Source organism: Scyliorhinus torazame, chromosome 4 (assembly GCF_047496885.1).
Source record: "Scyliorhinus torazame isolate Kashiwa2021f chromosome 4, sScyTor2.1, whole genome shotgun sequence".
In the NCBI taxonomy this organism is placed as follows: Eukaryota; Metazoa; Chordata; class Chondrichthyes; order Carcharhiniformes; family Scyliorhinidae; genus Scyliorhinus; species Scyliorhinus torazame.
Window position 1 is genome coordinate 24,997,875 of NC_092710.1, and position 13,408 is coordinate 25,011,282.

Below are 13,408 nucleotides of genomic sequence, written 5' to 3' on the forward strand. Positions count from 1 at the left end.
GTCACTCACCCCCCCCCCGACTTGGAAATATATTGGCCGTTCCTTCACTGTTGCTGGGGCAACGTCCCAGAACTCCCAGAGACGCCCTCATTCCGTAAAAATGAATTAAAAAAAAAAACAAAAAACATGCCACCTCAATGGGTCCCGTTTTCACCGCCGCTTGTGAAACCCCACCGCCTCCCTCCGCGCTGGGGCCCCTCTCACCTCCATCCTGTCTTCCCTCAGGTGCAGAACCTCCAGCTGGAACGCGAGATGTCGCTGGCGACCAACCGCAGCCTGGCGGAGAAGAACCTGGAGTACCAGCCGCGGCTGGAGGGCGGGAAGGGGCGGCTGCAGGAGAAGTACGCGGCGCTCCAGAGCCTGTACCACGGCGTTCTGGAGCAGAAGGAGAAGCTGGGTAAGTGCGATCCCAGTCGGTTTGATCTCTGTCCCGGATGCAGCAAAACGGCAAGAGTGGGTTCTGTGCGGGCAATCCCTCCGCGGTCTGTGGAGCCGGGAACAAGCATGTTAACTGGTCTGCGGCGCTCTCCAGGTTAACTGTCAACAGGGGGCACAGTTAATGCAGACGCCACTGTAAAGATAGGGATGAGGAGGATGGGAACAGATTTCCGGGGAAGATGGCAGAAGAAATGTTTCTTTTTTCTATTCATTCACGGGATGAGGGCCCTTATTACCCATTCCTAATTGCCCTTCAACCGAGTGTCTCGCTCGGCCATTTCAGAGAGGCTATGAAGAGTCAACCACTGGGTCCAGATCACATGTAGGCCAGACCGAAGTAGGGACAGCAGATTTCCCTCCCTAAAAGGGAATTGACGAACCAGATAGTTTTTCCAACAATGGTTTCATCAGGTTTCAAACTTTTATCGAATTCAACCATTTTCACTACCCCCCCTCAGTAGGTGGGATTCGAACCCGGCTCACCAGAGGGTCACCTTGGGCGTCTGGATCACTAGTCCAGCGACAATACCACTACACCACCGTCTTCCCTTTGGCACAGGAGGTTGTTATTTGGTCCCTTGAGGCTGCTCTGCCAGTGATAAGATCAGAGCTGATCTGATTCTAGCCGTAACTCCAGTTTCCTGCCTGTCCTACCCTGCCAAGCCCCCTGAGAATTCCTATCTGTCTCAACGAGCTCGCGCCTCATTCTTCTAAACTCCAACGAGTACAGACCCAACCTACACAAACTCTCCTCCGAAAAAAATCCCTCCCTACCTGGGGTCAACCCAGTGAACCTCCTCTGGACTGTCTGCAGTGCCATTATATCTTTCCTTCGAGAAGACGAACAGAACAGTTCACAGTATTCCTGGTGTGAGAACAAAGAACAAAGAAATGTACAGCACAGTAACAGGCCCTTCGGCCCTCCAAGCCCGTGCCGACCATGCTGCCCGACTAAACTACAATCTTCTACACTTCCTGGGTCCGTATCCCTCTATTCCCATCCTATTCATGTATTTGTCAAGATGCCCCTTAAATGTCACTATCGTCCCTGCTTCCACCACCTCCTCCGGTAGCGAGTTCCAGGCACCCACTACCCTCTGCATAAAAAGCTTGCCTCGTACATCTCCTCTAAACCTTGTCCCACTCAGCTTAAACCTATGCCCCCTAGTAATTGACCCCTTGGCAGCACGGTAGCACTGTGGTTTCACAGCGCCAGGGTCCCAGGTTCGATTCCCCGCTGGGTCACTGTCCGTGCGGAGTCTGCACGTTCTCCCTGTGTCTATGGGTTTCCTCCGGGTGATCCGGTTTCCTCCCACAGTCCAAAGACGTGCAGGTTAGGTGGATTAGCCATGTTAAATTGCCCTTAGTGACCAAAAAGGTTAGGAGTTAATGGGTTACGGGGATAGGGTGGAAGTGAGGGCTTAAGTGGGTCGGTGCAGACTCGATGGGCCGAAAGGCCTCCTTCTGCACTGTATGTTCTATGTAACTCCTTTGGGGAAAAGCCTCTGACTATCCACTCTGTCTATGCCCCTCATAATTTTGTAGACCTCTATCAGGTCTCCCCTCAACCTCCTTCGTTCCAGTCAGAACAAACCGAGTTTATTCAACCGCTCCTCATAGCTAATGCCCTCCATACCAGGCAACATTTTGGTAAGTCTCTTCTGCACCCTCTAAAGTCTCCACATCCTTCTGGTAGTTTGGCGACCAGAATTGAACACTATACTCCAAGTGTGGTCCAACTAGTGCCTTGTATAGTTTCAGCAAAACTTCCTTATTTTTATGCTCCATTCCCTTTGAAATAAGACCAACATTCCATTTGCCTTCCCGATTACCTGCTGAACCTACATGCTGGATTTATGTGATCTATGCACGAGAACCCCCCCAATCCCTCCGTGCTGCAGCTTTCTGCAATCTCTCTCCATTTAAATAATATTCAGCTTCTTTATTCTTCCAACCAAAGTGCATAACGTCACTGAACCAGTCTACCTCCCTCTGCAGACTCTTTGTGTCACCCTCGCCATTTGCCTTTCCACTTATTTTTGGGTCATCCGCAAACTTGCCAATAGTTCATTCACTTTCCTCGTCCAAAATCTTTGAAGAAATGAATTGCGGGTCCCAGCACTCATCCCTCTGACACTCCCTTTAGATACGGGTTGGCACCCTGAAAATGCCCCTCTTATCCTAACTCTGTCCTTCCCCAACAGGGCATGCAAGACCTCAAATGGGAAGCCCACACTCTCTCCAATTGAGACTCTTGTCAGAGCAGTTTCCCTCCATTTTTAGACTGGCTGGAGGATTCAACACCTGTGGGGAAGCCTGAAATGGAACAGCATCTGTGGAGAGCGTGGGAGCGATGGAGATGACACTGAGTCACAGAAGTCACAGTCAGGGACAGGGAACCCAGGGAAACTAATCTTTGGATGAAGTATGATTTTAAAGCATGCGTTTCAGTGTTAAGTATTAGCCATGGCTCTGTTGGCATTAAAGCCCCTCTTAAATATCCAATCGCAACACTCCAGTGTGAGCACTGAGGGAGTGCCGCACTGTCAGAGGGTCAGTACTGAGGGAGTGCTGCACTGTCAGAGAGTCAGTACTGAGGGAGTGCTGCACTGTCAGAGAGTCAGTACTGAGGGAGCGCTGCACTGTCAGAGGGTCAGTACTGAGGGAGTGGTGCACTGTAGGATCAGTACTGAGGGAGTGCTGCACTGTCAGAGAGTCAGTACTGAGGGAGTGCTGCACTGTCAGAGGGTCAGTACTGAGGGAGTGGTGCACTGTAGGGTCAGTACTGAGGGAGTGCTGCACTGTCAGAGGGTCAGTACTGAGGGAGTGCTGCACTGTCAGAGGGTCAGTACTGAGGGAGTGCTGCACTGTCGGAGGGTTAGTACTGAGGGAGTGCAGTACTATCAGAGGGTCTGTACTGAGGGAGTGCTGCACTGTCAGAGAGTCAGTACTGAGGGAGTGCTGCACTGTAGGGTCAGTACTGAGGGAGTGCTGCACTGTCAGAGGGTCAGTACTGAGGGAGTGCTGCACTGTAGGGTCAGTACTGAGGGAGTGCTGCACTGTCAGAGGGTCAGTACTGAGGGAGCGCTGCACTGTCAGAGGGTCAGTACTGAGGGAGTGGTGCACTGTAGGGTCAGTACTGAGGGAGTGCCGCACTGTCAGAGGGTCAGTACTGAGGGAGTGCCGCACTGTCAGAGGGTCAGTACTGAGGGAGTGCCGCACTGTCAGAGGGTCAGTACTGAGGGAGTGCTGCACTGTCAGAGGGTCAGTACTGAGGGAGTGGTGCACTGTAGGGTCAGTACTGAGGGAGTGCTGCACTGTCAGAGGGTTAGTACTGAGGGAGTGCTGCACTGTCAGAGGGTCAGTACTGAGGGAGTGCTGCACTGTCAGAGGGTCAGTACTGAGGGAGTGCTGCACTGTCAGAGGGTCAGTACTGAGGGAGTGCTGCACTGTCAGAGGGTCAGTACTGAGGGAGTGCTGCACTGTAGGGTCAGTACTGAGGGAGTGCTGCACTGTCAGAGGGTCAGTACTGAGGGAGTGCTGCACTGTCAGAGGGTCAGTACTGAGGGAGTGGTGCACTGTAGGGTCAGTACTGAGGGAGTGCCGCACTGTCAGAGGGTCAGTACTGAGGGAGTGCCGCACTGTCAGAGGGTCAGTACTGAGGGAGTGCCGCACTGTCAGAGGGTCAGTACTGAGGGAGTGCTGCACTGTCAGAGGGTCAGTACTGAGGGAGTGCTGCACTGTCAGAGGGTCAGTACTGAGGGAGTGCTGCACTGTAGGGTCAGTACTGAGGGAGTGCTGCACTGTCAGAGGGTCAGTACTGAGGGAGTGCTGCACTGTCAGAGGGTCAGTACTGAGGGAGTGCTGCACTGTAGGGTCAGTACTGAGGGAGTGCTGCACTGTCAGAGGGTCAGTACTGAGGGAGTGCTGCACTGTCAGAGGGTCAGTACTGAGGGAGTGCTGCACTGTAGGGTCAGTACTGAGGGAGTGCTGCACTGTCAGAGGGTCAGTACTGAGGGAGTGGTGCACTGTCGGGTCAGTACTGAGGGAGTGCTGCACTGTCAGAGGGTCAGTACTGAGGGAGTGCTGCACTGTAGGGTCAGTACTGAGGGAGTGCTGCACTGTCAGAGAGTCAGTACTGAGGGAGTGCTGCACTGTCAGAGGGTCAGTACTGAGGGAGTGCTGCACTGTAGGGTCAGTACTGAGGGAGTGCTGCACTGTCAGAGAGTCAGTACTGAGGGACCTCCACACCACCTCAGTGAATGCTTGTTCACCCAGCTCCTGGGAAATGCTGGCTGCTGAAGGGCCAACCCAGTCTGTAGGGAACTGGGTATGGGTTCAACGGTCTCACTGCTTCCAGATCCTGTGCCGATATAGAACATACAGTGCAGAAGGAGGCCATTCAGCCCATCGAGTCTGCACCGACCCACTTAAGCCCTCACTTCCACCCTATCCCCGTAACCCAATAACCCCTCCTAACCTTTTTGGTCACTAAGGGCAATTTAACATGGCCAATCCACCTAACCTGCACGTCCTTTGGACCATTGGAGGATGACGCCTGCAAAAATAGTTTGGAAAACATAAATTGGGGAATCTGTACCTATGATGGGCAGAATGGAAGTGAAACTCGAACTAAATGCACTGGGTGCAGAGCTACTAGGAAAGGAGCAGTCACCTTTGTTAGGAGTTTTCTATAGGCCCCCCAATAGTAACAGAGATGTGGAGGAACAGATTGGGAAACAGATTTTGGAAAGGTGCAGAAGTCATAGGGTAGTAGTCATGGGCGACTTTAACTTCCCAAATATTGAGTGGAAACTCTTTAGATCAAATAGTTTGGATGGGGTGGTGTTTGTGCAGTGTGTCCAGGAAGCTTTTCTAACACAGTATGTAGATTGCCCGACCAGAGGAGGGGCAATATTGGATTTAGTACTGGGTAATGAACCAGGGCAAGTGATAGATTTGTTAGTGGGGGAGCATTTTGGAGATAGTGACCACAATTCTGTGACTTTCACTTTAGTAATGGAGAGGGATAGGTACGTGCAACAGGGCAAGGTTTACAATTGGGGGAAGGGTAAATACGATGTTGTCAGACAAGAATTGAAGTGCATAAGTTGGGAACATAGGCTGGCAGGGAAGGACACAAGTGAAATGTGGAACTTGTTCAAGGAACAGGTGCTACGTGTCCTTGATATGTATGTCCCTGTCAGGCAGGGAAGAGATGGTCGAGTGAGGGAACCATGGTTGACAAGAGAGGTTGAATGTCTTGTTAAGAGGAAAAAGGTGACTTATGTAAGGCTGAGGAAACAAGGTTCAGACAGGGCATTGGAGGGATACAAGATAGCCAGGAGGGAACTGAAGAAAGGGATTAGGAGAGCTAAGAGAGGGCATGAACAATCTTTGGCGGGTAGGATCAAGGAAAACCCCAAGGCCTTTTACACATATGTGAGAAATATGAGAATGATTAGAGCGAGGGTAGGTCCGATCAAGGACAGTAGCGGGAGATTGTGTATTGAGTCTGAAGAGATAGGAGAGGTCTTGAATGAGTATTTTTCTTCTGTATTTACAAATGAGAGGAGCGATATTGTTGGAGAGGACAGTGTGAAACAGATTGGTAAGCTCGAGGAAATACTTGTTAGGAAGGAAGATGTGTTGGGCATTTTGAAAAACTTGAGGATAGACAAGTCCCCCGGGCCTGACGGGATATATCCAAGGATTCTATGGGAAGCAAGAGATGAAATTGCAGAGCCGTTGGCAATGATCTTTTCGTCCTCACTGTCAACAGGGGTGGTACCAGGGGATTGGAGAGTGGCGAATGTCGTGCCCCTGTTCAAAAAAGGAACTAGGGATAACCCTGGGAATTACAGGCCAGTTAGTCTTACTTCGGTGGTAGGCAAAGTAATGGAAAGGGTACTGAAGGATAGGATTTCTGAGCATCTGGAAAGACACTGCTTGATTAGGGATAGTCAGCACGGATTTGTGAGGGGTAGGTCTTGCCTTACAAATCTTATTGAATTCTTTGAGGAGGTGACCAAGCATGTGGATGAAGGTAAAGCAGTGGATGTAGTGTACATGGATTTTAGTAAGGCATTTGATAAAGTTCCCCATGGTAGGCTTATGCAGAAAGTAAGGAGGCATGGGATAGTGGGAAATTTGGCCAGTTGGATAACGAACTGGCTAACCGATAGAAGTCAGAGAGTGGTGGTGGATGGCAAATATTCAGCCTGGATCCCAGTTACCAGTGGCGTACCGCAGGGATCAGTTCTGGGTCCTCTGCTGTTTGTGATTTTCATTAATGACTTGGATGAGGGAGTTGAAGGGTGGGTCAGTAAATTTGCAGACGATACGAAGATTGGTGGAGTTGTGGATAGTAAGGAGGGCTGTTGTCGGCTGCAAAGAGACATAGATAGGATGCAGAGCTGGGCTGAGAAGTGGCAGATGGAGTTTAACCCTGAAAAGTGTGAGGTTGTCCATTTTGGAAGGACAAATATGAATGCGGAATATAGGGTTAACGGTAGAGTTCTTGGCAATGTGGAGGAGCAGAGAGATCTTGGGGTCTATGTTCATACATCTTTGAAAGTTGCCACTCAAGTGGATAGAGCTGTGAAGAAGGCCTATGGTGTGCTCGCGTTCATTAACAGAGGGATTGAATTTAAGAGCCGTGAGGTGATGATGCAGCTGTACAAAACTTTGGTAAGGCCACATTTGGAGTACTGTGTACAGTTCTGGTCGCCTCATTTTAGGAAGGATGTGGAAGCTCTGGAAAAGGTGCAAAGAAGATTTACCAGGATGTTGCCTGGAATGGAGAGTAGGTCTTACGAGGAAAGGTTGAGGGTGCTAGGCCTTTTCTCATTAGAACGGAGAAGGATGAGGGGCGACTTGATAGAGGTTTAAAAGATGATCAGGGGAATAGATAGAGTAGACAGTCAGAGACTTTTTCCCCGGGTGGAACACACCATTACAAGGGGACATAAATTTAAGGTGAAAGGTGGAAGATATAGGAGGGATATCAGAGGTAGGTTCTTTACCCAGAGAGTAGTGGGGGCATGGAATGCACTGCCTGTGGAAGTAGTTGAGTCGGAAACATTAGGGACCTTCAAGCATCTATTGGATAGGTACATGGATGACGGTAAAATGATATAGTGTAGATTTATTTGTTCTTAAGGGCAGCACGGTAGCATTGTGGATAGCACAATTGCTTCACAGCTCCATGGTCCCAGGTTCGATTCCGGCTTGGATCATTGTCTGTGCGGAGTCTGCACGTCCTCCCCGTGTCTGCGTGGGTTTCCTCCGGGTGCTCCGGTTTCCTCCCACAGTCCAAAGATGTGCGGGTTAGGTGAATTGGCCAATGATAAATTGCTCTTAATGTCCAAATTGCCCTTGGTGTTGGGTGGAGGTGTTGAGTTTGGGTATGGTGCTCTTTCCAAGAGCCGGTGCAGACTCAAAGGGCCAAATGGCCTCCTTCTGCACTGTAAATTCAATGATAATCTATGATTAATCTAGGACAAAGGTTCGGCACAACATCGTGGGCCGAAGGGCCTGTTCTGTGCTGTATTTTCTATGTTCTATGTTCTATGTACCCCCTGTTTTTAAAAAAAATATATTTTTATTAAGGTATTTTAAATTTTTTCTTAAAAAAACATAGACAATGAATAAACATGGTGCAATAAACATTCCGCCCCTGCTGACATTTTAGGGGCTGGTTTAGCACAGGGCTAAATCGCTGGCTTTGAAAGCAGACCAAGTCAGGCCAGCAGCACGGTTCAATTCCTGTACCGGCCTCCCCGAACAGGTGCCGGAATGTGGCGACTAGGGGCTTTTCACAGTAACTTCATTGAAGCCTACTTGTGACAATAAGCGATTTTCATTTCATTTTAATTTTCCCCGAGAAAGTCGACGAACGGCCGCCACCTCCGGGTGAACGCGACCATTGACCCTCTTAAGGCAAACTTTATTCTCCAGAGACTGAGAAACCCAGCCATGTCACTAACCCAGGTCTCTACACTCTGGAGCTTCGAGTCCCTCTACATTAGCAAGATCTGTTTACGGGCTACCAGGAAGGCAAAGGCCAGGACATCGCCTCTTTTGCCCCCTGGACTCCCGGCTCTTCCGACACTCCAAAGATCGCTACCTCCGGTCTCGGCGCCACCCGTGTTTTTAGCACCGTGGACATTGCCTTAGCAAAACCCTCTAAGCTTCGGGCATGCCCAGAACATGTGGACATGATTTGCTGGGCTTCCCGCGCACCTATCCTCAACCCCGAAAAACCTGCTCATCCGGGCCGCTGTCATGTGTGCCCGGTGGACTACCTTGAATTGTATCAGGCTGAGCCTGGCACACGATGAGGAGGTATTAACCCTGCTTAGGGCATCCGCCCATAGACCCGCCTCTATCTCTCCTCCTAGCTCGTCCTCCCACTTGCCCTTAGGCTCCTCCACCGGAGTTTCCTCCGCCTCTGAAAGCTCCTGGTCAATATCCGATACCTTCCCCTCTCCCACCCAGGTACTGGAGACGACTCTATCCTGTATCCCCCATAGCGGCAGCAGCGGAAAGGCCGGCACCTGTTTTCTCAGGAAGTCTCGCACCTGCAAATACCTAAACCCATTCCCTGCTGGCAATTTAAATTTATCCTCCAAGGCTTTCATGCTGGGGAAGCTCCCGTCTATAAATAGATCCCCCGTCCTTCTAATTCCTGCTCTTTGCCATCTCCGGAACCCACCAACCAGCCTCTCCGGTACAAACCGATGATTATTATAAATCGGGGTCCAAACCGATGCTCCCTCCACTCTCTGAAATCTCCTCCATTGCCCCCAGATGCTCAGAGCCTCCACCACCACCGGACCTGTGGAGTATCGGGCCGGCGACATTGGAAGAGGTGCCGTTATCAGTGCTCCCAAACTTGTGTCTTTGCATGATGCCGCCTCCATCTGCTCCCACACCGACCCCTCCCCCCGCTACCCACTTCCTAATAATGGCTATATTGGCCGCCCAGTAGTAGATGCAGAAGTTCGGCAGCGCCAACCCACCCTCCCCTCGACTGCGCTCCAGCAACACCTTCCTCACTGGCAGGGTTTTACCCGCCCACACACAGCCCGAAATCACCTTATTCACCCGCTTGAAAAAGGCCCTCTGGGTGAAGATGGGCAGGCACTGAAAGACGAACAGAAATCTGGGGAGGACCGTCATTTTCACGGCCTGTACCCTCCCCGCCAGTGATAGCGGGAGCATGTCCCATAAGTCCCCTTCCATTTGTTCTACCAGCCGGGATAGGTTTAACTTGTGCAGTGCCTCCCATTCCCAGGCCACCTGGATTCCCAGATATCGAAAGCTCTTCCCTACCGCTTAGAATGTCGCTTTTCCCCATGTTCAATTTATATCCCGAAAAATTGCCAAATTCCCCCAAGATTCGATTTACTTCCCCCATCCCTTCCCACGAGTCCGAAATGAAAAGAGCAGGTCATCTGCGTGGAGTAAGACCCGGTGCTTCCCCCCCCCCCCCCCCCAAACAGCCCTTTCCAGTTCCTAGAGGCTCTTAACGCCATCGCCAATGGCTCTATGGCCAGAGCAAACCGTAACGGGGAGAGGGGGCACCCTTGCCTCGTCCCTCGGTGTCGTTTAAAGTACCCCGACCTCAGCCGGTTCGTACGCACAATCGCCACTGGTGCCTGATAGAGCAACCGCACTCAGTCAATAAAGCCCTCACCAAACCCAAACCTTTCCAGCGTCTCCCACAGGTAATTCCACTCTACCCGATCAAAAGCCTTCTCCGCATCCATCACTACCACCACCTCCACCTCCTCTCCTGAGGGCATCGTAATAACATTTAAAAGCCTTCGAACATTGGCCTTGAGTTGCCTGCCCTTTACAAATTCCGTCTGGTCTTCCCCTATCATCCCCGGGACACAGTCCTCTATCCTTGTGGCCAGTATCTTAGCCAGCAGTTTGGCATCTACATTCAGTAGAGAAATTGGCCTGTATGACCCGCATTGCTCCTGATCCTTCTCCCGTTTCAGCATCAATGAAATCGAGGCCTGCGACATTGTTGGGGCCAGATCCACACCCTGATAAACGCGCAGCTCCCAGTTCTCCCATTTGCTGCTCCGTTCCCTCTTGGCCCACTGCAGAACGTGTTCATTGTCCAGGAAACTGTGGAAACGTACCACCATCGCCCACGACGGCTCGTTCGCTCGGGGCGTCTTCTCGAGGGCTCTGTTGCTCTGTCCACTTCCAGGGGCCGAGGGAACGCCTCAGCCCCCATCAACGTCTCCAACATGTCCGTCTCATAGGCCCTCGCATCCGATCCCTCATTGCCTTCAGGGAGGCCGACAGTTCTAAGCTTCTGCCTCCTGGACCTGTTCTCCAGGTCCTCCAGCTTCTCCTGCATTCTTTTCTGGTGGTCGTTCATCATCTCCACCTTGGTCTCCAGCACGGTTATGCACTCCTTGTGCTCGGACACCTTTTTAATAATAATAATCGCTTATTGTCACAAGTAGGCTTCAATGAAGTTACTGTGAAAAGCCCCTAGTCGCCAGATTCTGGCACCTGTTCGGGGAGGCCGGTATGGGAATTAAACCCGCACTGCTGGCCTTGTTCTGCATTACAAGCCAGCTGTTCAGCCCACTGTGCTCAACCACCCACCTCGTGCATCGCTCTCCCGTGGGTTTCCTGATTCTGCACAACTTGATCCATCGAAGCCTTAATCGGGTCCAGCGTGTCCTCCTTCAGTTTGGCGAAGCAAACTTCGAAAAACTCCACCAGCTGCTCCGTCGACCACTGTGCCATCTCCTTGCGGCCCTGCCTCTCTGCCATGCTTTCCCGCGTTGCCAGCTCTGCTCGCGTCTTCCTTATAGGACTTTGTCTTCTCACAGGGCCACTTCTGGTCCAATTCCCCGTACACCGGACAGGGATTTCTCCTTCCTGTCTCACTCTTCACCGATTTATCCCATAAAATCCTGAAAAAACAGGGGAAAAAGGTCCAAAAGTCCGTCACAGGAGGGAGCTATCAAATGTGCGACCTACTCCTCCATGGCCGCCACCGGAAGTCGCTGCCCCCTGTATGTAGCGAAATGCAACTACCCAGCTTCACCAGGGTGGTCATGGCTTGAAAAGATCCAGTTTAACTGGTTGGAGTTACATGACATTGTGACACAAAAAACTGGTCTGATGACTATTATACAACAAACATGCAATTGTTTTCAGAGGCGATTCAGGAAGCACGATGGGGATTACTGAACAATTGAATATCAAAGCTGACTGCCAAACAAAATTTGTGAGGGCCAGAACCGAGCCTTATGCTACACGATCAAAAGTGGGAACTGACCTGAAGTGTCTAGTACCTGTCCCCCATAGTGAATGGCCAACACCCATCGTCCCAGTGCTCCAGAAAGAGCTCCACGCACATCTGTCTCCATATCACACTGGGAGTCACTGTGCACAGTTCCTGTCTCAGTATCACACTGGGAGTCACTGTGCACAGTTCCGGTCTCCGTATCACACTGGGAGTCACTGTGCACAGTTCCTGTCTCCGTATCACACTGGGAGTCACTGTGCACAGTTCCGGTCTCCGTATCACACTGGGAGTCACTGTGCACAGTTCCTGTCTCAGTATCACACTGGGAGTCACTGTGCACAGTTCCGGTCTCCGTATCACACTGGGAGTCACTCTGCACAGTTCCGGTCTCCGTATCTCACTGGGAGTCACTGCACATATCCTGTCTCAGTATCACACTGGGAGTCACAGTGCACAGTTCTTGTCTCCGTATCACACTGGGAGTCACTGTGCACAGTTCCTGTCTCAGTATCACACTGGGAGTCACTGTGCCAGTCCCTGTCTCCGTATCACACTGGGAGTCACTGTGCACAGTTCCTGTCTCCGTATCACACTGGGAGACAATGTGCACAGTTCCTGTCTCCGTATCACACTGGGAATCACTGTGCTCAGTTCCTGTCTCCGTTTCACACTGAGAGTCACTGTGCACAGTTCCTGTCTCCGTACCACACTGGGAGCCACTGTGTACAGTTCTGGTCTCCGTATCACACTGGGATTCACTGTGCACAGTTCCGGTCTCCGTATCACACTGGGAGTCACTGTGCACAGTTCCAGTCTCCGTATCACACTGGGAGTCACTGTGCACTGTTCCGGTCTCTGTATCACACTGGGAGTCACTGTGCACAGTTCCGGTCACCGTATCACACTGGGAGTCACTGTGCACAGTTCCGGTCTCCGTATCACACTGGGAGTCACTGTGCACAGTTCCGGTCTCCGTATCACACTGGGAGTCATTGTGCACAGTTCCGGTTGCCGTATCACACTGGGAGTCACTGTGCACAGTTCTTGTCTCCGTATCACACTGGGAGTCACTGTGCACAGTTCCAGTCTCCGTATCACACTGGGAGTCACAGTGCACAGTTCCGGTCTCTGTATCACACTGGGAGCCACAGTGCACAGTTCTTGTCTCCGTATCACACTGCGAGTCACTGTGCACAGTTCTTGTCTCCGTATCACACTGGGAGTCACTGCACAGTTCCGGTCTCCGTATCACACTGGGAGTCACTCTGCACAGTTCCGGTCTCCGTATCTCACTGGGAGTCACTGCACATATCCTGTCTCAGTATCACACTGGGAGTCACAGTGCACAGTTCTTGTCTCCGTATCACACTGGGAGTCACTGTGCACAGTTCCTGTCTCAGTATCACACTGGGAGTCACTGTGCCAGTTCCTGTCTCCGTATCACACTGGGAGTCACTGTGCACAGTTCCTGTCTCCGTATCACACTGGGAGACAATGTGCACAGTTCCTGTCTCCGTATCACACTGGGGGTCACTGTGCACAGTTCCTGTCTCAGTATCACACTGGGAGTCACTGTGCCAGTTCCTGTCTCCGTATCACACTGGGAGTCACTGTGCCAGTTCCTGTCTCCGTATCACACTGGGAGTCACTGTGCACAGTTCCTGTCTCCGTATCACACTGGGA

At 51.4% G+C, this 13,408-nt stretch overlaps 1 protein-coding gene across 1 annotated transcript in view; it reads left to right on the top strand.

Moving 5' to 3' along the window:
* Positions 1–229: 229 nt before the first annotated feature.
* The window catches only part of LOC140410154 (vacuolar protein sorting-associated protein 37C-like), a 39,010-nt gene continuing 25,831 nt past the window's right edge, over positions 230–13,408 (top strand). Inside the window, exon 1 of the mRNA XM_072498115.1 lies at positions 230–397. Within this exon, the coding sequence (XP_072354216.1) occupies positions 253–397 (145 nt within the window). The 5' untranslated portion in view covers positions 230–252. The remainder of the gene's footprint in view (positions 398–13,408) is intronic.